Source organism: Caloenas nicobarica, chromosome 9, assembly GCF_036013445.1.
Source record: "Caloenas nicobarica isolate bCalNic1 chromosome 9, bCalNic1.hap1, whole genome shotgun sequence".
In the NCBI taxonomy this organism is placed as follows: domain Eukaryota; kingdom Metazoa; phylum Chordata; class Aves; order Columbiformes; family Columbidae; genus Caloenas; species Caloenas nicobarica.
In genome coordinates this window covers 12354998-12377458 of record NC_088253.1, presented here as the reverse complement: position 1 = coordinate 12377458, position 22461 = coordinate 12354998, and the positions used below count along the sequence as shown (strand labels likewise).

General features: G+C 39.4%; 2 protein-coding genes across 2 annotated transcripts; both read right to left on the bottom strand.

Moving 5' to 3' along the window:
• Nucleotides 1-232: 232 nt before the first annotated feature.
• PDP2 (pyruvate dehydrogenase phosphatase catalytic subunit 2) lies at nt 233-5247 on the bottom strand. The gene is made up of 2 exons (XM_065640975.1): nt 5092-5247; nt 233-3003 (listed from the first exon to the last, which is right to left on the bottom strand). Exon 2 carries the CDS (start codon nt 2942-2944, stop codon nt 1343-1345), a length of 1602 nt encoding a protein of 533 aa, XP_065497047.1. The 5' UTR covers nt 2945-3003; nt 5092-5247; the 3' UTR covers nt 233-1342.
• A 9117-nt stretch (nt 5248-14364) lies between these two features.
• On the bottom strand, nt 14365-22460 carry CA7 (carbonic anhydrase 7). Its single transcript, XM_065640877.1, has 7 exons — nt 22421-22460; nt 20262-20459; nt 17632-17750; nt 16639-16734; nt 16328-16390; nt 14738-14893; nt 14365-14487 (listed from the first exon to the last, which is right to left on the bottom strand). Exons 1-7 carry the CDS (start codon nt 22458-22460, stop codon nt 14365-14367), a joined length of 795 nt encoding a protein of 264 aa, XP_065496949.1.
• Between the last annotated feature and the right edge of the window lies 1 nt (nt 22461).

Here is a 22461-nt window from a genome sequence, read left to right as displayed (position 1 = left end):
TTTTCATCTGCTGAACTACAGATGGATAATGAAATTCAGGAAAAAAAAGGCAATATTTTTATCTGCTCTGCTGCACCCACACAAGTTCTTAGTAGCAACAGCAGTAAACAGTCCTATATTCCCAGTATGCATATTCTTGTAAGCAACAGTTACTGCTGTGCTTAAACAAGGAAAAGAATCACTAGAAAACACCATATGTGAAATTTAAGAAAATACAGCTAATTTGGAAGCTTAGATTGGCACTCTAGAAAGTATAAAATAAAACCACTCTAAAATACACTAATGTATATGTTCAGAGATGAGAATATACATTCATTACAGAAAATAACTCCACACCTATAAGTAAAACCTGACATCCATAGGCAACAATAAGAATAAAATAAAGATTAAGCATATTTTGGTGAAATATCAGCACTGTTCTTTCTCTCTAAGTCAAATCTGAAATGTGCCCTCTTTTCCTGTATTTACATTTAGATGAATTTTTGAACTTCTGGATCTGTCAAACTTCCATCAAATTATTGTTTGTGGATTTGATGCACAGCACTTCGTACAAAAATACTTAACAAAAGGGTATCATTTTTAAGCAAGTTAGACACTTAAATGCTTAAGGCTAGTATTGTTAATTCCTACATAGGGAACCATGAAGTCCCTCGTGTGTTTGAACTGTAAGTTGTCACTCAAGTCCACATATTTAAGAGAACATGCATTCACATTTGAAAATAATTGCAGAAGAAAATACGATTTTGATTCCTAGCTTTAAAAAAAAGTATTAAGAAAAAAACATCTGACAACCCCAGAGGGGTTTGAACAGCTTTCTAAAGTGCTATCTTCACATATACATGGCAATTTGTTAAAGTATTTGACACTGTTACATGAAATAAAGGTTTGGTAGTTTGTTTATTTAATTCAATTCCAGTGTTTCGATAGGGTGCTACTCACTTTCCACAAGAGCGAAGCCTTTCCTACACTCCATGCAGCTACAGGTATTATCCATCTCTCTATTAAATTGCACCAGTCTCAGAGAAATTTGTCCTGTTTGTTCATTCGGAAAGTTTTACCAGTAGTTCACATAGAATCGGAACTGGGTCAGCAATCATTAGTTCGGTTACATTTCAGTGAACATTTATCAAAACATTTTTCTTCATTGCACACAGACCTGGAAAGTCAGACAACTTTCACCAAACTTGCTCATATGAAGTTATTTTCAAGACTAGTACGTAACCAAAAGATTTAGGAACTTCCAGACCATAACACTAGCAACAGCTGGACTATCAGAGAAAAAACAATAATGGTTTCAGTATCAAAGCTGGCTAGTGGTACAGAACAGTAGCAGTGCAAGTCTCTATTCATTGTTTCTGTGGTAATTTTCAATTGTTTCTGAATTAAAATAGACCACAGTAACTGTGATATCATCTCTGTACATTCTCACAAGGTCTTCAGGCAGTGTCAGCATCGCAGCAAGTTTCTCTTGGTCCACCTCCCCATACTCGTTACTTCCAATTGCATGCCTTATTAAATGAGTAGCTACATTTTGGTCAAGTGAGGCAATGCCTCTATTTTTCCTCTGAAGTAACAAGCTGTGCATATAACCCAAATTAACTGGTTTCTCAAAAGCCAGTTGTGGTTTCTGCACATTAAGCTCTGTAAGGTGTCCAGCAACAAGTTCTACAACCTTCTCATTACTTAGCATCTCCCATAGACCATCCGAAGCAATAACTAGAAATTTATCCTTGCCTCTTAATTTGTGGTACGTGACTTCAGGCTCTGCAGTTAAATAAGGAGGTGTGTGGTAGCTTGGAGGAACATACTGATAAATATTTAAAGCCTCAACATCACAGCTATTCTCCAGAATGCTGTGTTGCAACTCTTTACTCCATTTTAATTGCACATCTCCAAACGCTCTGGAAGGCATGAGAATCCCAAGTAATCTGTCATTCACAAATAGCGTTTTCTCCTCAGATCTAGGATGCTCTCTCTTCAGTCTTCTAATTTCAAATTCATTGAAGGCATTGTGGTCTCGAGTTAGAGGGAGAGTGGACCATGTTCCATCTTCTTCATGAACCCCTAAAATTGCTCTGCAATCACCAGTATTTGCAACATGTAAGTGAACACCATCAATGTGAGCTACACAGGCTGTTGCACCAGAAAAAGCTACTTGAAGGGCAGTATTTCTCATGAATTCCTTTTCCTGAGGAGCCTGAACTTCCAACGATATGTCTGAGTCTAACCTTTTGAACGCACATGTCATGGCTTCTTCTAAACTAAACGCTGGCTCAGCATCTAGGTCCAGCAAATGTTGCCAGTAAACCCGGAGGTTTTCAAAATACTGTGAAGTTATTTCTTGATACTCTGTATCATTTAGATGCTTGTGCCACTGCAGAATAGGCGGAACTGGTTTCAAGCACTCGGCAGCAAGCTCCATCTCTTCCAAGGTTTGCCGAGACATGAGAGAAACCGCTATATAATGAAGCAGTCTCTCACTTACTGCCTGGGCACACGCAGAACCTGCATGACCATCGAAGACTCCAAACATCATCCCTTTGGTCTGCAAGCAGGTGGCTGCACTTCTGCGGTCTTCAACAGGAGTGTTGGATGCCAACTGGTTACTTTCAAACCTCAACACAGAATTCACATTTTTACCATTCAAATCCAGTATTCTATGGGATAATTCACCTGCTCTGAGTATATCGTTGATTTGTGATGGAGACAACTGGAAAGAGAATTGTTCTTCTTCGGTGGAAGTGTGCCGAAATGCTTTTTTTAAGGAGAAAGTATTGTCCAAACTGCAGTTCCCAGCAGGGCAGAGATGCGTTTTGGAGAAAACAAGCTTCCATTTTATCTTGTTTCTATTTGGGACACAGATGGAGTACAAACGTCCTTTTCCTTGTAAAACAATACTGTTTCTTGCTGAGCTTAAGATCCAGGATGATACAGTTCTTGACATGATAAGTCACTCCACAAAAAGTAGCACCTTCCTTCAGTAACACAGAATGTCCTTGCAGCCTGGAATATAAAAATAGGAAAGGTACAAAATTTAGAAGGTTCACAAGAAGCTTTCTATACAGTAATACAAAAGGAAGTCTAGAGCCTACAGAAATATCCAAAATCTTTCTCCAAAAAAAGACTACTATAAACATAGGCATCTTAAAAGTGATACAATTTCCATCACTTAATTATAACCTTGGTGAATTTGGCTTAGGATATGACTGCCCCTCTTAAGTTAGCTCATCAGAAAACGTAAATTTTACTTTCCAAGCACGTTTTCCCTCATTGTGGCAAGGCTAAGAAGAAATTCCAACATTACAAGAAATGTAATCATTAAGTTTTCAGTGAAAGGCCTCATCTAACATGACACAGAACAAACAGATCCAACAAGTTAGAAAATAGGAGTTTAAGTGACAATGCATAACTTTTAAAAAGCTTGCTGGAGTACAACTCTATTAATGCACTCTAAATAACAAAACCAAGAGAAGATCACCATTCAAACCCTACAGAAAATATGAAAGATGTGGCAAATTAATGATTCGTGTGAACTGCCATGACCCTCACATCTAGAACAAGTTAGTCTACCTTTCCAATTCTGTTCCAGCTTATAAACTCAGTGGGTTTTGGTTTTGTTGTTGTGTGGGGGGGTACTACTCATGCTTAACAACAGAAAAGAGCAGACAAGGCCACACCAACAAGGACCCCACTACTGTAATTCTGGGGGTCCTATGAGCAAAGACATAGCATAATTTTCCTGCTGATGTTAGGAGAGCAGATGGAAAAGGCGATGCCAGTTCATTGCTCAAGGCTCGCCTGCAGTCTCCTGGGACACTGGCAACACAATCAACACCTTTTGTTGTACTGCAGAGAGAATACAAGCGAAATAAAGCTAATAGGAAGACAGCTGATACTGCTAACTCCAGCACCAGTTAAACCCCAAAAGCACCAACAGTGCAAGACAAGGCTTCACGTTTGCCAGCCTTTCCCAGGCAATTTTCCATCCTGTTATTTCTTTTTCCACTTCTCAGTAAGCCACGTAAGATTGAAACAATGACAATTTTAACGTCCTTGACTCAAAACTCAATAGAAATGGTATTTTAAACAAACTTACTTGCTCACATCAGCTGGCTAACAGACACAGCAAGGCGATTTTTTTTTTTTAGAAGCAGAGTGGCCAAATACCATTTAGACATGTGTTTGTCTAAGGTCAGGTAGCATTGATCAATCCTAGAGCATATTTCTGAACCACCCCTACTCACTGCCCATAACGATACGACTTTCACATCCTCAGGTCCCCCCCCCAGCTGCAGTGTGCAGATCCCATTGCTCTGCCCAGGACACCCACCCGCATCCACAAGCTGCTCCAGCGCGAGCCGCATTAGAACACAGTAGCAGTGCTAATAAAAGCAACGTGCGCTAAAGATCTTTATGTAAGATCCAATTACATAAACCTTACGCTCCCTGCTCGGCACACCTACCGCTTCGGCACTGAACACGGCACTTCCTCGTCAGGTGAACCACTGTGATCATTGAAACACAAACTGCCCCACAACCCGGCCGCTCGCTGCTGGGCAGCCAGAGCTCACTGGGAGCTCACAGAAAAAGAACGCCCAATAAAACAACAGATACCCGTTACATCTTGCTTTACAGCCCCCGCCCCCCAAGCCCCATTTTCCCCTCACACTCGCTCCCGGCACTGCCCACACACCCTCCGCACCCCCAGCCCTTCAACCGCACACACCGGCCGCCACCCACAAGTTCCCCCGCCCCGCCCCTCACTGACCCTGCGCCCCAGCGCACGCAGCCCCTACCCCGCACACAGCCCTTACCCCGCACACAGCCCTTACCCCGCACACACGGCCCCTACTCCGCACACACGGCCCCCACCCCGCACACTCCCCGGGCCTTTTCCCCGCGGCCTTCCGCCCCCCACGGCTCTGTCCTCCCGCGGCCGCACGGGCTGCCCCTCAAGCAGACTCGTCAAGGCCCAGCTCCGTTCCCTCTGCCCCGCGGCATCGCCCCCAGCCCGCCTCAGCCGGTGCCACAGCGGAAGGGCCGGCGGCCACCGCCCAGGCGAGCCCCCGCGGCGCCGCCCGCACGACTCACCCGCAGCGGCTGAGGCGCCTCTGGCAGCAGCGACTGCTCCCGCCCGCCCCGCTGAGGCGACTGCCCGCCCCGCGCCGCGCGCCGCTCCCGGCCGCACCCAGCGCAGCCGCCACGCGACCCCCGCCGCCCGCAGGTTCCGGGCTCGCCGGCGCGGCGCGGGAGGTGGGCGCTGACTGACAGCGCCGCCGCCCAACCCGCGCCTCCGACGCCGGAGCCGCCCCCCGCGCCCCGCCCCGAGCAACTGCGCGCGGGTTCCTGTCAGGACACGGCGGGACGGACGGAGCGCGCGGAGCCGAGCCCGGCCCCCCCCGCCATGTTCTCCTCAGCGCCCGCCTTTGCCGCAGCAGCTCCTCCGCTCGGACACAGCCGCGGCCGGGCGAGGTAAAGCGCGCTGCCGCCAGGCCCGGCGTTGAGGGGAGATCCCCGAGGGCGGGGCCCCGGAGCTTCCCGTCACCTCAGCTGCCCGCGCTCCGGCAGCAGAGCCGCGGCTGCCCCGCAGCTGGGGAGGGGCTGAGGGACAGCGGCCCTGCGCGGTTTTAAACAGGAAAGTGACGCGAGACAATAAAGGCAAGAAGATGAAATGCGTTAGAAAATAAAGCATCAGCAAATCTTCCTTTCCCCAATAATAAAAAAAAGTTATTCTCTTTGGGGAGGGCCATTAGGATTTTTGTTTGTTTGTGTTTAAAATACGATTACACGCTCTTCAATGCTGAGGCTGCCAGCTGATGAGGCTCAAAATCGCAAGGCCCTTTTGAAAATTCTAGGCCATACAAATTATGTAGAACAAATATTAAAAGCTTATTTTGCTGGCTTCCCTTTTTTATTTTGATTGTTTCACATGTCTGCTTGTCTTAGTTAAAATTTCTACTGAGTGGTTTTATACCACATATCAAGACAAGGAATGAGCCCAAAGTGCATGGCAGTTAATAAGTAGTTATTGTGTATTATGGATTGGTTACTAAGTAGTCCTTGCTTTAACCTGTAATAGTGATTTTGCAAAAAGAGAGGCTCGCAAGTCACAAGAGGTTTTGATATTACCAGAGCATTTTTTATTCTGCTGGCTTCTTGTACTGAAGCATTTTTCATTTAAATAATGTGTTGCAGGTATCCTAGATGAGGGAAAGGTTTTCCCAGATTATCTCAATTGGAAGGATGTGTGATCATCTTCGTGAGTCGGAGCTTTCATTTGTTTCCTGTTTTTGCTAATACAATGAAACATAGTTTCATGTTAAACGGAAGACCAAACCATGGGGCAAAAAAGGTCACCTTAAAGAAAAATGTCAGGACATTATTTTAGCACACATTGAAAACAATTATTTTAAGTTTGACATATTTGTCTGACAAATGTGCTGAACACAAAGAGGTCCCCCACAGTAGACCTTACCTGTATCTCTCTGCTTTGCCCCACTGCTGGGGTATACTGACAGTAGTTTCTGGATCTGAAGGTGCTCCTTATTCTGACCTACCGATTTTTTCATCCTTTGTACCATTTACAACAGTGGTAAAACCTCATCCAGGAGCCTGAAAGCTAACTTGACTGTTCTGGGTTTCCTGCACTCCTGGCATGTTTAAATGCTTCTCTTCAACTGAAAGCTATTACTTATTGCTCACATGTACGGGCAGTAATTTCATAAACTCATACACAAAAGCTGAAGTGATTTAGGAAGTGTGTAAATGGAGGTGAAACAATTAACCTGCAGAAGGAGGTGTTGCTTGCTTTCCATATTTTCTAAACACAAGAAGGAATACCACACTGAAGGCTTCCAAGAAACTTAATCATTTTCAGTGTTAATAAGTTGAATTGCGATTTAGATTCTGCTTTGGTGTGTTTGGCTATGCTGATGAACCAGAGTGATATATAATTAAAGTTTAAAGCAGAAGAAATGCTACTCTTTGACATGATTTGAGAAAAGAAAGAGTACTGCTCAGGCTTGCAGTATTTTTCCTTCAGGAATATCTAATTAAAATGGCAAATTTCTGCAGCAACAGTGGCTTGGTTGCCATAGTGCTCTGTCTTAAAAAATTATAGTTCAAGTTTCTTTAAATAAAACTAAGATTTGTTTTTTACTCCCCTGTTTATATGTGAACTAAAGCTCGGTATCAAATGTCATGTGCCAGGAGTATTTATCTTATCAGTATTTATAAGCAAACAAGTGTAATTCCAGGGGCATTGTACTAAGGTGCAGTGATAGGTTAAAAATATAGCGAATGCTATATTTAGACTTTTTTCAAGGTATAATTTTATCTGTTGACTTGTACAGTCAGCAACTCTGATTTTCTTTGCAAATGAATTTTTGTGCTCTGTTGCTTGTTTGGGCCATGATCCAGCTCCTGTTAAAGTCAATGACAGTCTCAGCAAGCTTTAATAGATTTCAGATAAAGTGGAATGTTTATTTGATCCCATAAGGTCAGTTTAAGAAAGGCCATTACATGAAACAAGTTGTGATCAGGCCACTCAAGCCTGTGATACCTTTGCTTTTTACCTCAGGGGATTACCAAAATATTAACAAACTGTTTTATTTCTGTTTATATTGCACAACTCCCATTGCGTACAGGGACTTGAAAAAAGCTTGAGTTTACTGTTTTGTGATCTTTTATGCCTTGATTTAATTTTAGATAAAAACAACTCTTATTATTCATTATCTTAGCTATATCAAGTTTGTTAGCAAAGCATTAAGAATCATATGAGAAGAATAACTAGGTCAAGGTTAGATTACACTATACTGAACATGCTGACACCATCACAGAGACAATTGCATTCTACCTCATCAATTCCCAAAAGTTGTTTACAGAGACAAAAGTAAATGACATTATGCAGCCTTTGTGAAGCAAACATATTTCAGCAGTCTGATCTGAATTTTAAACTTTTGTTCAAAAAAATTAATGAAGTATAATAGAAGATGCACAATCTTGTATACCTGGAGTAATTCAAGTAAGTTAATACAGAAGTACTGTAATTATTCAGTCATAACAGAGAATATTTGCACAATAAAGATTTTCATACACAGAACTGGAGGTAGACATCAGCTAAACTGATAGGAAAAACTGAGTTCTCTGGAGGGAGTGCAGGGAGGTGTCCCCCCAGTCGTAAACCTTGCTTGAGGGTTTTAGCACTCCTTTGAAAAGAGCAGCAGCCAATCCAACTCTGGAAGCTTCTATGTTGCTAAAAGAATTCTAGTTAACTGAAGTTCAGGTAATTGTGGTTCCACAGTAACTGGACTCCTAACTGCACTATATCACTTTCTCTCTGACAATCCAAGACTATCTAGAAGAACTGAAAATTTTAGGAGGCAAAAGAGGTCATATATATGCATCACTTGGAAATGGCATATGAAGGTATCCTTAGTATAACTTTGACAGTTCGGGATGATGAGCTCTTTAGCTGAAGTTAAGAAACAGGCAGAATGTACCTAAAGGGTGAAAGAACAGCCATTTCTAATCTTTCACAACCTTTTTAGAAAAGAAGGCTAATACTGTGACTAACTGGACACAAAAACTTAAAGATTTCTATCTGACTTCCCTTACCAAAAAAAAAAAAAAAAAGGACAAAAATCAAGCTAACCAGCTTTTCAAAGGAAACAAATACAACGCCAGTTCACAAAAATATTGGGATGCCTTCTTGCTCAGACCCTTAAAAATGTCAGCTGTTTACTCTATGTATTTTCCCTGCGAATAGTGAAATACATTTTGTTTGCTATATATAATATTTTGAATATTCACGAAAGGCAAATTAGTACTTTGGATGCAGAGATCAACCAAACAAACAGAAAAGAGGAATGAGACTAGGAAAAATAAACTTCCTCTAGGTCTGTTAAAGCAACTGCATTTTCCTAGTTTGTTTACAGAAAATTCCAGTCTTTGATCTTCCTGTATAATCTAAAACAAATACTCAAATGCTAGGAAAGCAAACAAGCTGCAAGAAATGTCAATGAACAGGGGTAAACACCACGAGCAACTGTAGGAAAAAGGCCATTCCAACTCTCCAGCTTCATTTAACCTCTACTGTTGCAGCAGTCTAAGAGTGTCGCTATATATGAAGTTGCAGGCTTAAACTGAAGAATCATTTTAGGTTAATGTAATTGGGCTGGTGCAAAGGCCTGCCTAGTTGCTGCAGTTGGATCTAGACTCCACAAATATAAATTTTACCAGTTGTTGCTCACAAAACTGGTTCAAGTTAAACTAAGATGCTTATTCAGTTAAGAATCTGTACCACTGTTAAAGTGAGTTTATGCTTATTGCAGACACCTTACAAGCGCAAGGAAATCTTGCTCAGTATCAAGTACTTATGTGTAGAAAAGTAATTATACACATTTCCTCTCTCCTCCTTCCACCTTCTTCTCCTCCAAGAGATGAACAGGCTGACTTGACTTCTGAGTTGCTGCATTTAATATTCCACTATATTAACATGAAATGAAATTAAATTATGTTTTGCATTAATATGTTGCTGTTCACAACATGGAGTGAGGGGGCAAAATTTTGCTAAAATTCAAACGTAACGCAAGTAGCACTATAAATGGCACACCAGAGATATAAGCATTCTCTGCCTTACAGCCATGCAAATGGGGAATAGTTCTGTTAAAGTCAGTCAGGTTTCATCAGTATGCTGTAGTTTCCTCAGGGTGAGAAAAACTTGACACTCCCCTTCTTACAGGCAGTATAGAGCAATATGGTTCAATACTTGGTGTCTTTAGTAAATGGTCACTCTTGCATACAGAAGGAATTCAGAGAGGAAAACAGCTAATCTGAGGTATAAGATAACATCTCATTTTTTCAGGCTTATCTCTGCTTTTTTCCTGAAATGCTCCCTTTTTTATCTTTCTGACATTTGAACACCACCAAAAGCACCATCCCGTGACAAGCTACCTTGCAACACTTTTCCCCTGATGCTTATATTTGAGTTCATTTGCAGCCATCACAAAATTTATCATTACGAATCACTGCTAGATCATATCAACTATATCCCTGAAACTGCCTAAAAACCTTTCTGTTTGCAGAGGATGGGAAAAAAAAACTTACGCCGAACCTTACACTATAGCTATCAAAATTTAAAAGTTCAAGTTAACATAGTGTGCGGCTTACCAGGTGGAGGATCTCTCCACTCTGTCAGTGAAAAGAGAAATAAAAAATTATAACTGATTTAATGAGTTTGTTTTGTAAGATTGATTTTTATCTGATAAAGGAATTTCAAGGACTGTGTAAGTAGAGCCAGCACAGGGATATCAATTACACTCACCCATACCTTAAAAAATAATTATTGTTAAAGTTAAATTATCTCATCTGTTGTATTTTGACTGAATTTGCCTTAAAAAAAAAAAAAGTGTTGTTTAAGAGTTCAGTTGTTTCAGGCGTTGTGTTAAGAAATGGGAACAAACAGCCACTAGATGGCATTTTTAGTCTAGTTTTTGTAGCTGTGCAGTTTCAGTCACTGTCCTAAGCAGAAGGCCTTGTGTTCTCTCAGTCATGACAGCTGTGATCCTATTAAGTCTTGCTGGACTAGTTATATTAAACTGCTATTTTTCCTTCAACATAGTTGGTAGGGGATAAGGATAGCACATATTCTAGAATTTGAATGATCTTGACAGAGGAGTTTTGCTGAGTAATGTTTGTATGCAGAGGAAGACAAAAAATGAAGTTTCTGCAAATCCTTAAGAAGTACTGCTGCATGGCACAGGTATTTGGTTCTATGAATTGCCTTTGAGGGGCACATTTGTGCTAGAGGCACTAGCTAGAATACCACTAGGAGCTCAGACAAGCAAACTAGTAACAGGGGCTTGATACCCATGGTCTTACAAAATGTAGCACCTCTGTAAATTGATGGTCATGCCTATATACGCAAGCACCAAAACTCAGATCAAAAGTGGAATTATTAAATAATGGAATTTTGTACTGTTATGGTTAGTATCTTCTGAAGGTCTCAAAGCACATTATAAATATAGTACACAGTCCTTGGGTTTCATTATCCCCATCTCATGGATAACTTGAGAGCCTTAAAAGAAATAAAGGATTTCTTGCTATATCAACACTATTTTATCTTGTTAACTATATTTCAACCAACATATTAACAAGTCCAGAATCTGTATAAGGAAAACAAATTAATATGGTCCCTTAATACTCCTGAATAGTCTTACTAGGAAAACTTTGCTAAATGAGAAAGAATCATCAGTGAAGCTCTTCGTGCTACCCCTTCTGAAAAGTAACTTAGATTGCTGATTTTAAGTCTTTTAGCATGGAATAAAAAGTTTTATTGTTATTAGTTTTGCTATGTTTTCCTGGTAGATTATATTTTCAGTTACAGGGAAAAGATAGTACAGCAAAGCTTAATCCAATGGAATACCATACATTCATCATACTGATTGCATTGTTCATTGAGTATACAAGAAAATTCATTATTTAATGTTTGATATTTCTTCTTGCACTTTGCTTTCATAATCTCAAAATAAATGAAGTGCATTAAGCTGTAGAATGTAGTTTATAGCTTTAAAACCATACAAAATTAAATACTTGCTTTTTTATTGGATGACCAGGGTTTCAAGAAACAACAAATATAAAAGGCTCTCTTTTCCATTTTGCTTCACTGTGGTAAAAAGAAAGAGTGTTCTTTAATCCAACTGAAAAAAAAAAACCATAAAATTAGTCAAAATTTATTTCTGAAGGAAGGTGTACATTCAGTTTCTCCTGGAAATCGAACACTTGGGGGATTCAGCATTTAAAGCTCTTTACAATAGCTAAGCTTTTACAATAACCTAAACATTATCCCTCTGCTGTTCACAAGCAAACCACCCTTAAAGAAGCTTAAGTATTATGTTCAAGGTCACAGAATGAACACATTCAGTAGCTCAATAAGATTTATTTTTGTTAGACTGGGTGGTTGTAGTTGGGGAAAAACTGGAGAAAGTTTGATATACAATCCTTACCTTTTATGAGAGACTGAGTGAGCAGAAACCAACTTGTATGCCTAGAATGAGAGAAAACACTGAAAATATTGACCAGTGACCTTCTCTGTGAAGGTGTGTGCTGATACTAGTGCAGCAGTACTTTGGTTGCTTAATTAAGCTGTATATATTAAGTAATACTGATTTAAAATTTAATCAGGAAGGTATTTTAATTTACCCCAATAAAATGTATTTGGGCTGTCAAATATGAGGTTCTTTTGAAAGACTTTAATATTTTAAGATTAAAACCTACATTAAGAGACTCATTTTAACAGGAACGTAAGATTCATGACAACAATAATTTAACTCAGAGCAAAAAGTCATCCAAGACACACAAAATGTCAGAATTTTCTTGAGTGGAAGGATTAAACAGAAACTGATGGGAAGAATTGTGGTACAGGAGGCTAAAAATAGCTTTTAAACATCAGTAAGCTTTCTATATTTTTTTCCCTTCCAAAAAAAGCAGCCCAGAAACTTGGGAGGGATAACTCTGACCTGCCTTTAGATTCTACTATAGCATAATCAAGGTTTCTATGAAACTGAAGGTAAATAAATCATTCTTGGATCTGAAATAAATGCATCAGCTGGAGATATCAAACAGCATTTCTGTTAATGAAAGTCCAAGAAAAACAGTGCTGTAAGTAGGGAGAGGTAGGCCTATTCCAAACAAAGGACAAAGAGATGCACGCTTGATTTTAAAGTCTCATTTATTTAATTTGTTAAAGAAATATACATTAAATAGATTTTCTGCAATACCAGTTTGCATTACTAGCAAAGTTACATTCATAATAGCTAAAAACATTGTATTTTGTAACGATTCTGTTTCCTTTAGCATCTGCTGTGTAAGAATGTCACATCTAAAACAACGCTGAATTAGCCCTCACAACATCCCTGTGAGGTAGGTTAGTGTTACCCTCATTTTATGTAAGGGGAAAGTGAAAGTTTCGAGTCAATGTACCAGAAAAACTATAGAAGAGTTAGGTCTAGAATTCTAGTGTTTCATGGCTTGTACTGTGCTTCACATCTAGTGCCTTTCTCCCTTTCTGAAAAGGGAGAACAGCCCATAGTAGCTGTTATCTTCCTTCCCCCCCTTTCCTTTACATTGTACGTCTTTGATGATTTCTCCAACTAAGCTGATTAAAATTGATAAATATCAGCAATTTTTATCTGAGCTATACAGATGAAGTAGAACATTTGAAGCCCAGAATTAAAGTAACTGAAAATAGACTGTGGGTATTTACAGATAACATCACTGAATTTAGTGCCAAAGACACAAGTCTGCATTTTGTCACCAAGCTACAGAAGCAGTATTACTATCACATGGCTTTTCTAAAGCAGCTTTCTTTTGAAGAGGTAAAAGGGCTCAGGACTGATGAGCCCCTCATCTGCAGAGAATATCCTGATGGACTGCCAGAGCAAGGGCATGATTTGCGCAGCAGTGCACATTCAGTGCAATCCATGTCTACCCATGTTAGGTCCCTAAAATGAACAAAATATCAACTTTTCTTAGGGCAGCAATGAAAGAGGTGGTATTGCAGAGCAAACCACTTGGCTGAGGTAGAATTTGAACAACCGAGAACCACGAAACACATACCTGAGTTGCTACAGATGTTCTTTTCAACAAAATTGACCAGGGCATTACGGTTATGTATGCTGCATGGGCTAAAAGAACATGTGTCTGAACACCACACTGCAATAAAATGGCCTGCTTTTAAACACAACATTTACATTGTTATTTCAAATTAGTTATAAAACAGTATCTTAGAACAGTAACTTAATGTAGGTGTAGTTTTCATACTAGTGCTACCTGATGTAAGAACTCTTTTCTAGTGCTAGTCATGTGCATGGTATGCGACAGACAGCAAGAATACAGTGAAAGCAATCTTTAAATCAGACGGAGCTCAGCAAATGCTAACAAGAGATTGGTAAAGAAAACTTATGTCCAATGTGTCCGAAATTCTTGAGTACTGTTTCATCATGTATTTTGAGACAATTAGAAATTGTAGCCACCAGTACTAGTAGATCACTACATAATTTCCCATTTCACATTAAGTAGGATTTTAATTTCATCTTAATGTTTAGAGTGTCAGGTCTTGGAGAACACACTAGATTATTCAGCTATCCCTCACATTGAAAAGTACCATTTAAAAAGATCCCATTTCTCATAAGAATGAGCAATTCAAATAAAATACAAAGTCAGAAGATTGTTCCTCTCCAAGTAGAATGTTCATGGGAGTGGCTATCTGGTGTGTTCCACAAGTGATCTGAAGACCAGAGTTTCTATCTATGGTATCTCAGATGTGGAAGCTCTTGGATATCTCAGGGCCACTATCAGTTTTCTTCAGGCCTTGAAGGAAGCTCGAACTACTCTCCCTTTAAGAGGCTGAGGGGGTCGAAAATTATTCACCATTTGGATCTTCTGGTCTTCCTCAGTGGTGAAGAGGAGCATGCGGAATTTCTCCAGCTGTAAATTCAGTGAAAATTTACTGCTTAAAAGGGCAACCAGTATTAAAGTTTTTATTAAAAGGACCAAAGCAAAGTATTCAGTACATTAAAATCTGTTAATAGAACAGGTTCAAGCAAAGATCCTAGAGAGTATTAACAGAAGCCTTAATTATTGAACAGGCTAATGGTCTTTTAACTTGGCCCTGTTGCAAATCAAAACAGTCACTGTGTTGAATCCTACAAGACCTGGGAGAGTACCAAAAGCTTACCTGTTTCTCAGAAATCCTGATGGGTTCTTTCAGCACTATCCAAGTTACACTCTCATTAAGGGGTGGGGTTGTCAAAGAACCAAGGTATGTCCAATAATCTAGACTCAAAGGCAAGAGACATTTGGGGTTGAAGCTCTTAAATTGAGCTTTTGTTCCCTGGAAAAATAAAAATCATACTTGAAGTATAGCTTTCTACTTTTAAGTGCAGGTTAAATAAGTCTTTTTGAAGGATAAAGAAATGCTGAAGTAATATTAAAGATTAGGGGAAAGGAAAAATCTATAAAGGTCCAGCTCCCTTGTAATAACTTTTATCTAAGAGTAGCACAGCAAGAGTGACACCTGCTGCTGGCTTACTGGACTTTGAGTTCTTGCCTCATTGCCTCTACCAAAGTTCAGCTCTTGTCACAAAAGGTCCAAGAATAATGCAGGAAGTATATTCTGTATATAGCGTTCAGTGTGAGCTACAGATAATATGGCAGAATTCCTTGTCTCATTACTTGCTGTTTTCTATGCTCCCCATCTACTTCAGTAGGAAATTTGAAACTTTGAAAAACTTGGCCCCGAAGAGTCATCATCTGCTAAGACAAATATTGACTTTAAAATTTAATCAAGTGTTCAAGTCTAAAATTAGACTAAGGTGGATCAACCAAAAGACCAGTAGAAACAGAAGGAGGTGCTATTTAAACTGGTGATTGCCTTAACTACCACAGTCTAGGGCTTGTAGGAGTATCTGAAAGGTACTTGGTCACTCAGAAAGCACCGTTCAATTGTCTGTAAAATTGCTCATAAGGAACAGAATGAGCAGTTTATCCCCAGTGGCAAACCTGCAGACCTTCAATCACTACTAGTGAGGGATAATTATTTCTTCCCTGCAAGTAGAAGCAATTACTTAAACATAAAAATATCATTTAGCATGTCTACAGCCTACATATTGCTGCATAACTGCCTCATTCCTTGTCTTTCACAAGCTTATACAGAGGAGCAAGAATAATATGACTACTCAAGTTTATTTTGCATATTAGAACTTACACATGCTATAGAATGCATTAACCTCATGTAAATCCAGAAAGGTTAACACTAGTAGTGGTCTAATCAGTTCACACTTAAAGTGCAGCAGGTATCAACTTTCAAAGCTCTCAGATATAATACATCTGGTTAAAGACCACCTTAAAGTATCACTGTAAGAACAGACTGGCTCACGACCTCATGAAGATTGGCCCCCAACAGAGCTTTGCAGCAGAAGACAGACACCCAGCTTTGACTTGTTCAAGGCTAGGCTCAATGGAAAAGGATTATTTTGCTGAGTGTAAGAGCTGAGCCTGAAGGGTCATGGAGCTTTTGATTTTAGATACTCTGGGAAAAGCAGAACCTCTGAATTACCAATGGGGTCAGCATAGCCTTGGGAGGCACCTGGGACTGGGCAAATAAGATGAACTTTGGAGAGGAAGAAGAGAATACAACTACAGTGATGTTCTAATGATGGGAGGATTTGTGGTGGGTGATTTTCCATTTTTGTCTTAAACATGTACATGAGCTTGATTTGTAAAGGATATTCTAGAAACAGTGAAATTTAAAGAGATTAAGACTTACTTTAAATTTTACCATGTACAAAGCATCAGTGAGTCTGTTCATATTGGCATGTTCTTTCCCAATCTAGAATAACAGAATAGACAGGTTAAATAAGAATTACTATAATTATGCTCTGAATAGGTGGTGTTTTTTTTTTCTCTGAATCTCAACATTCCTACTAAAGTAAGTTTAACAGCAATTTGCATTGAGTTACTGCTTCCAATATGTCATCTGTTTTCCTTAAGCACTTCTTAAATATGTAGTTTCGTTCTCAAACACTTGACAGCATAATACTTCTTATCATGTAAACATGCTATTTTTGTTATTCTTACCTCCAAGAAAACACCAACTACTGCCAAGCCATCTGGAGCTGCTGCTGCTTCTCCAAATGTTGCATATTTTCTGGCATTCCAGTGAACCAAGTGGAGCTTTAAAGAAAAATAACAAATAATAAACAAATTGGCAATAGAAGCTGTGAACATAGGTTGTCTCATGTTAACAGGCACTAATGGTTGCTCATAACAGAATGTAGGTTTGCTCCAAAACCATCTTTGGAAAGACGAGCTAGTTCAGCCTTTTGGACCAGTCCGTAAGCATGGACAAACACTAAACAAAGTTTCTATATATCAGCTTATTTTGAAACAAAGCAAGCATTAACCTGTGACTTAACTTCCCTGATATGGGCTTTCATCCCATGAAGCAGTATGCTCCGGTACTTACTAGGAGACTCCAGAATTCTATACTACTGTAGTGTTTGGGAAAGATTGTGCTGGGAAAGGCCTGTGCTTGTCCTAGACTTTGCAGAACTGTCTCAAGCCCCCAGATGAAGCCATTTCTAAGCTATGGACAGCACCAGCATTCCACAGGTGGTGACCATCAGCTGAAGCCTAAGCTAATTGTGCCAGGTAGTGGAGCTATACAGGGCCTCTCAGCATCATGTTTGTCAGTATATTCTTCCACCTGTGTAAGTAAAAGGATGCAATCAATTGTGTACAGCAGGCTAAACCACACAGCAAAGGACTGTCAGAGGTACTGTGTGAGCACAGCAACTAAACTGTGGGGCTGTGTCCTGTTAAATAGGATAAGATGACTGAGAATCTCAGAAAAAGGGCTGGACTGGGGGGGATAAGTTTGCATTCTAAAAACCAGAGTGATCAATAGATAACTTCAGTGTAAGGAATAAAGTTCTCATTAAAGTCTGTGCTGACCTAAGCATGGTGAGTAAGCAATCAGAATCCTAAGGGACACATGGTCCCCACTGCAGACAAAGTCATTTGTCAACAGCATTTGCATTAATTAATCCCATCTGTAAAAATACATATTACCTCACATGGAAAAGGTTTGCCATCAATTGTGTGCTCCGATCCTTGGTCATGCTTTGTCCCCCAGTGAAAGTGAAACTGCTTTAGCCGAAATGGATTCTCAAAGGGACCACCACTGATTGCTAAGCAGAAAAAAAGAGAGAAAAAGCTTAAGCATTCCAGATTCTTAGCTTCCTGTTAGTAAAAACTAATGTTGGCATAAGAGTGGAAAAAAGTCAGCAGCATCTCCCAGTTGCCAATATCAAATATATGCATCATCCGGATATTTAGAAGGGTTGGATTTCTTAATGGGAAGCACCTGAATTTATGTAAAAATTTAAATTTAAAAACATTGAGCAGCTATTTGTACAGAATTTTGTAGCTTCTTTGAAAGAGTATATTTGACATACGAAGAGGGAGTAGCTTTATAATTATGCCTTTCTTGCTCAACACAATAAATCCAAATTTAATGTTAAAAAATATGTAACAATTTGAAACTCGTGTATCAAAATATTTGACAGTGCTACTTGACATTTCATGCAAAAGAGTGTAGATACCTTGAGCATCAGGTAGACAATTTCCTGGTTAGAGTGTCTTCCCTTCCTCTGGGGGTTATCTATATTCTGTTTCCTTTAAATACCTGATCTCACAAAAAGAGGTAATATAATAGCTTGTTCTTTACATGACACCATTCAGAATCTCAAGTCACCCTAAAAATGTGAGGAAGTGCTACAGAGAAACTTCATACATCATTTAGAAATAACACTTAAGAACGGGTGAATGTGTAAGCTGCCACCTATAGAAGATCCTTTATCAGCAGCATCTGTAATCCTCCTGTACTTTTATATGGCACTAAATCAAACAAATTTTGCCAGACATGAAAACTTGATCAAAGTCTTATATTAAGAAAATTAAAATTACATTTAGTATCCATCAAGCACTCATCCTCAGTGTAGTCCATAACATTTTGTTTAAAAAAATAAAGCTGGGGCTTGCACAGTCTGTAGTTCTAGCTGGCCTTTATGCAGGAAACTGGCCTTACCAAAGCAAACGTTTCAGTATTAGGAGTTTAAGTATCTCCTAGTGTGTTTTTCTGAACTTAGCAATGGAATGCATCACCTCTCTCAACCATTATTTTAATAAATCTAGCTATTATGGGTTACTGTCAATTCTGTTGTGCCATTTATGCAGAATTATGAGTCACTAGATCTATTTCAACACAACTAAAACACTTTAAACCATGCTTTCCACCCCTCAGTCTTCTTCCTTGAAAATGTTATTAAAACAAGGCTTGTACTTAGTGTAGAAAGGGCAGAGGTGTTCATTCCTGTCTGTGCTCTGAGTCTGTATTTCTAAATGCAGAATAATGATGCTCTTAAACTTCTAAAGCTGGATAAAGTTCTGTTATATGCAGTTCAGCTTAGAGTGACACAAGAGTAGTTAGCAAGCTAAGATAACACTTTCAGATATATTTTACAAATTCTCTTTGTAGGGTGACATGCTTAATGCATCTGTGTAGCAAAATTTCTGAAAAATGCATGTCCAGTCTTCTCTTCAAATTCAGTAAAGATACTTGAAAAACCTCACCATTCAGTTGGGCAGTTTCTTAGGTTCATTTCAGAAGAGAAATTTTAAAACAAAACGGCTGGAATTGTAACCCCCAGCCCCTATTTCAAAGGGTTACCAGCACAGACAAGTCACTTCACAGAAAAATTAACTTGGTTTGAGTATCCAGGGTATCCTATTTAGCTAGAACCAACAAACACACCCAAATGGAAGATTAAATCAGTTAATTGACATGTTTAAAAATTGTTTATACTTTTTTTATATGCACTCAGCTATTTCATCATCTCCATTTGAATGCTCTTCCCTTACCTCTCAGATGTAAAAGCAAGGTTTACCATGGCAGTAGAATTAACAGAAGTAATCAATCACTTAAAGCATTTATATTCTCTGCCAAGAGCTAAGAAACAAGAATAATATGCAACTGCAGATAGTCCAAGATCCACAAGCTGCTACCAACTCTGAATTAACTGAAGATTTTATCACTTCTGAAGAAACTGAACTGCTATGAGGCAGGGAGGAAAGAAGAAAGTAGTGCAAGGTCACAGTTACTGACTGGTCCAGGTACAACTTGGATGTAGTGGATTGTGATGATGACTACGCTGTATCACCTGATCTCTGCTAATCCTCTTCTCTTCCCTACCCCTGGGGATGGAAACTGGGCAGTGAGCCACACAAAGCTGGCATGTGTGTTGGCACCTTTGATTTGGATGATCATGGACACAGGGCAGTGGGGAGTGTACATACCTACTCTGTGTATCTAGAACTGCTGGAAAGATGCATGGTTTCCCTGGCTAGCAAACTGACAATTCCCATTTGAAAGGGACGTCCTGCAAACAAACTTCTGATTTTCCCAATGCAAGAGATTTTCCTAATGTAGAAACACTATTCCACTAGGCAATATTGTATTGCTAGAGAGATTCAAGTGAAGATAAATGTGGGGCTCAAGAAGACAAAATATAAAGGGCTCTGGTTATACGCCTTGTTCTAAACCAAAATTATACATCATATGAAATACACTATACAGGATGTACTTGTTTCCCTCACTAACAAATTGTATTCTGAGTTAGCTGGCTGTGTGTTAGTCTCACCTGTCTTGTCATCAGTATCTTCAAACTCAACCATAACTGAATGGCCATTGTTGGAGATGCTGAGAGATGTACACGATTCATAGGAGATAATAAGTGGCTTCAGATTAGGGTCATAAACTGCTCTTGCAGAAACTATATCAATAGGTGACTGGCGGTTCCCTTGGGCAATAGGATAAGATTTGTGCCACTCTGAAGGTCCTTCAAAAGGAAAGAAAGGAAAGTACCATTATTTTCTTCCTACTATACACAAAATAATCATTACAGGTTTTAATGAGGCTTGAAGTAAAGCTTGCTGAGCAGGAGTGACTTGAAAGTTTTGTATCCAAGAGGTTCTCTTAAATTCTAAGCTGGTGTATTTTTATGAGCACGGACTGCAACAAGATGGGGAAGTCAAATGTCTTGTACAAAACACACTGAGGAAATCACAGCGCATCAGAGTGCTGTATCTTCAGTTACTTGTGACAGTAATTTTCTGCAGAGTGTGTAATTTCATTGCTAAGGAATCTGAAGACCTTCCAAGGTGGGTGCAGGTGTGAACACATGCGTATGCACATACACACTCCTCCAAAGAAACAGCATTTAATTCTTCCTGGGAAAGACAGTGTAAAAACTCCAGTGATTCAAATTAGATGCGGATGACTCAATCTCTTAGCTACTGACTATGCAGTTATTTTTAAAACCATTTTATGACTGCAGTAGATCTTTGAGGCAGCTCCATTCTTCACTCATGCCCATTATGGTATCTCTCTAACCTGAGCGAAGGGCACAGTGTGATAATTAATATTTTTGGACTTCCTGACCACAATAAAGTGGAGAGAAAGATCAATTTAATAACACAGCTCTCTGCTGCCAGAGCTGCAACATTCTTATGCTATTTGAGATAACACGACTGTATCTGTACCAAAGAATTACTTATTCTTAACACTTCTTTCTTTACTTTGGTATGGTAGCACAAGAAGCAATTAAATTCTTCTACTGCTTATGTTCAGAAAGTATTAACAGCAACAACTTTAAGATTCCCTATAAGCGCATTTTTAATTGTAGCATTCTCACATACTTTCACAAGTGGAAACTTTTTTTTAAAATCAAGCACAGGTTTGAGTTTATGTAACAAAACCAGTGATCCATTATACTCTTATTTGTCTTTGGCATTTTCTGAAAAGCTAAGCTTATAAAATAGCATATTTTCTCAGCTTGCCTGTAAAGCAGATTTAGGATTTAAATGCTGTTACACAAGCTTAGGCAATATAATTTGTCTCTTATGAGCTTTGCAAGAAACATGGCTTTATTGCTACTACCTATATGCCAAACACATAACACGAGCTACTAGCACTAACCAGATTCACTTAGCATTTAAATGTGCTTTTTGACTTGGAGAAACTCACAGAACTGCTGTTGAGAGAGACTGGCTTCTGAAGGTTATACAAAAGACTCTTGTTGGACACTCAGCAGCTAGAATAGTTGCTGCCAAAAGAGAGAGACTCCTGAAGGTTATGCAAAAGATTGTCTTGTTGGACAACACCAGTCACTCATCCATCCTCCTCCATAAAGCATATAGGTGCTATAAAACACTGTTGTAGGAATCGTTCAATAGCTTCACAAATCCTCTCACTCTGTGACACACATTCTTGGAGGTGGGAAGCAAAGGAGGATGACTAAATTAAAAGCTGTCAAATCAGAAAGCATAACTTGTTCTTTAAGAGATTTCTGATACTGATCTGTACAATTTATCGATGTTCTAGAAATATATAACATATATCTTATTTTATTCACCTCTGTGGAAGCCTAGATATCACATTTTAACAACTGCACAGGATCAGAAGATCTATTACTGCTCTGCTGAATCTTTACTTTAAAGAATTAATCCTTCTCATAACAGCTTTTTGGAAAGGGACCCATCTGTAATATCTGCAGCCTGGGGAAAAAACCTACCTCAGTACCACTTCTCTCAGCTTTGGAACATTGATTACAACAATGAAAGACAGCAGGCATAGGTTTGTGCCACTTTCTGGGTGCTACTTATTATCAATAAAATAATTAGTTACCTGCTGTATATACTTGATGCTTGCAGGCAGCTCTGCAGGGCTCAGGAAACAGTTCTACAAAGAAAATGAGTGGGGGAAGACCGAGAGATGGATCGCAGAAATGCTATAACCTACCGTCATCCCGCCCATAGCCCCAACTGTGCTGGCCGGTCATT

Coding starts and splice junctions, on each gene's coding strand:
- PDP2 (XM_065640975.1), bottom strand. CDS start 2,944: ATGTCAAGAACTGTATCATCCTGGATCTTAAGCTCAGCAAGAAACAGT.
- CA7 (XM_065640877.1), bottom strand. CDS start 22,460: ATGACCGGCCAGCACAGTTGGGGCTATGGGCGGGATGACG. Junction 20,460..22,420: donor GGGCTATGGGCGGGATGACG/GTAGGTTATAGC, acceptor TTCCTTTTGAAG/GACCTTCAGAGTGGCACAAA. Junction 14,894..16,327: donor TGTACATGGTAAAATTTAAA/GTAAGTCTTAAT, acceptor TTATTTTTCCAG/GGAACAAAAGCTCAATTTAA.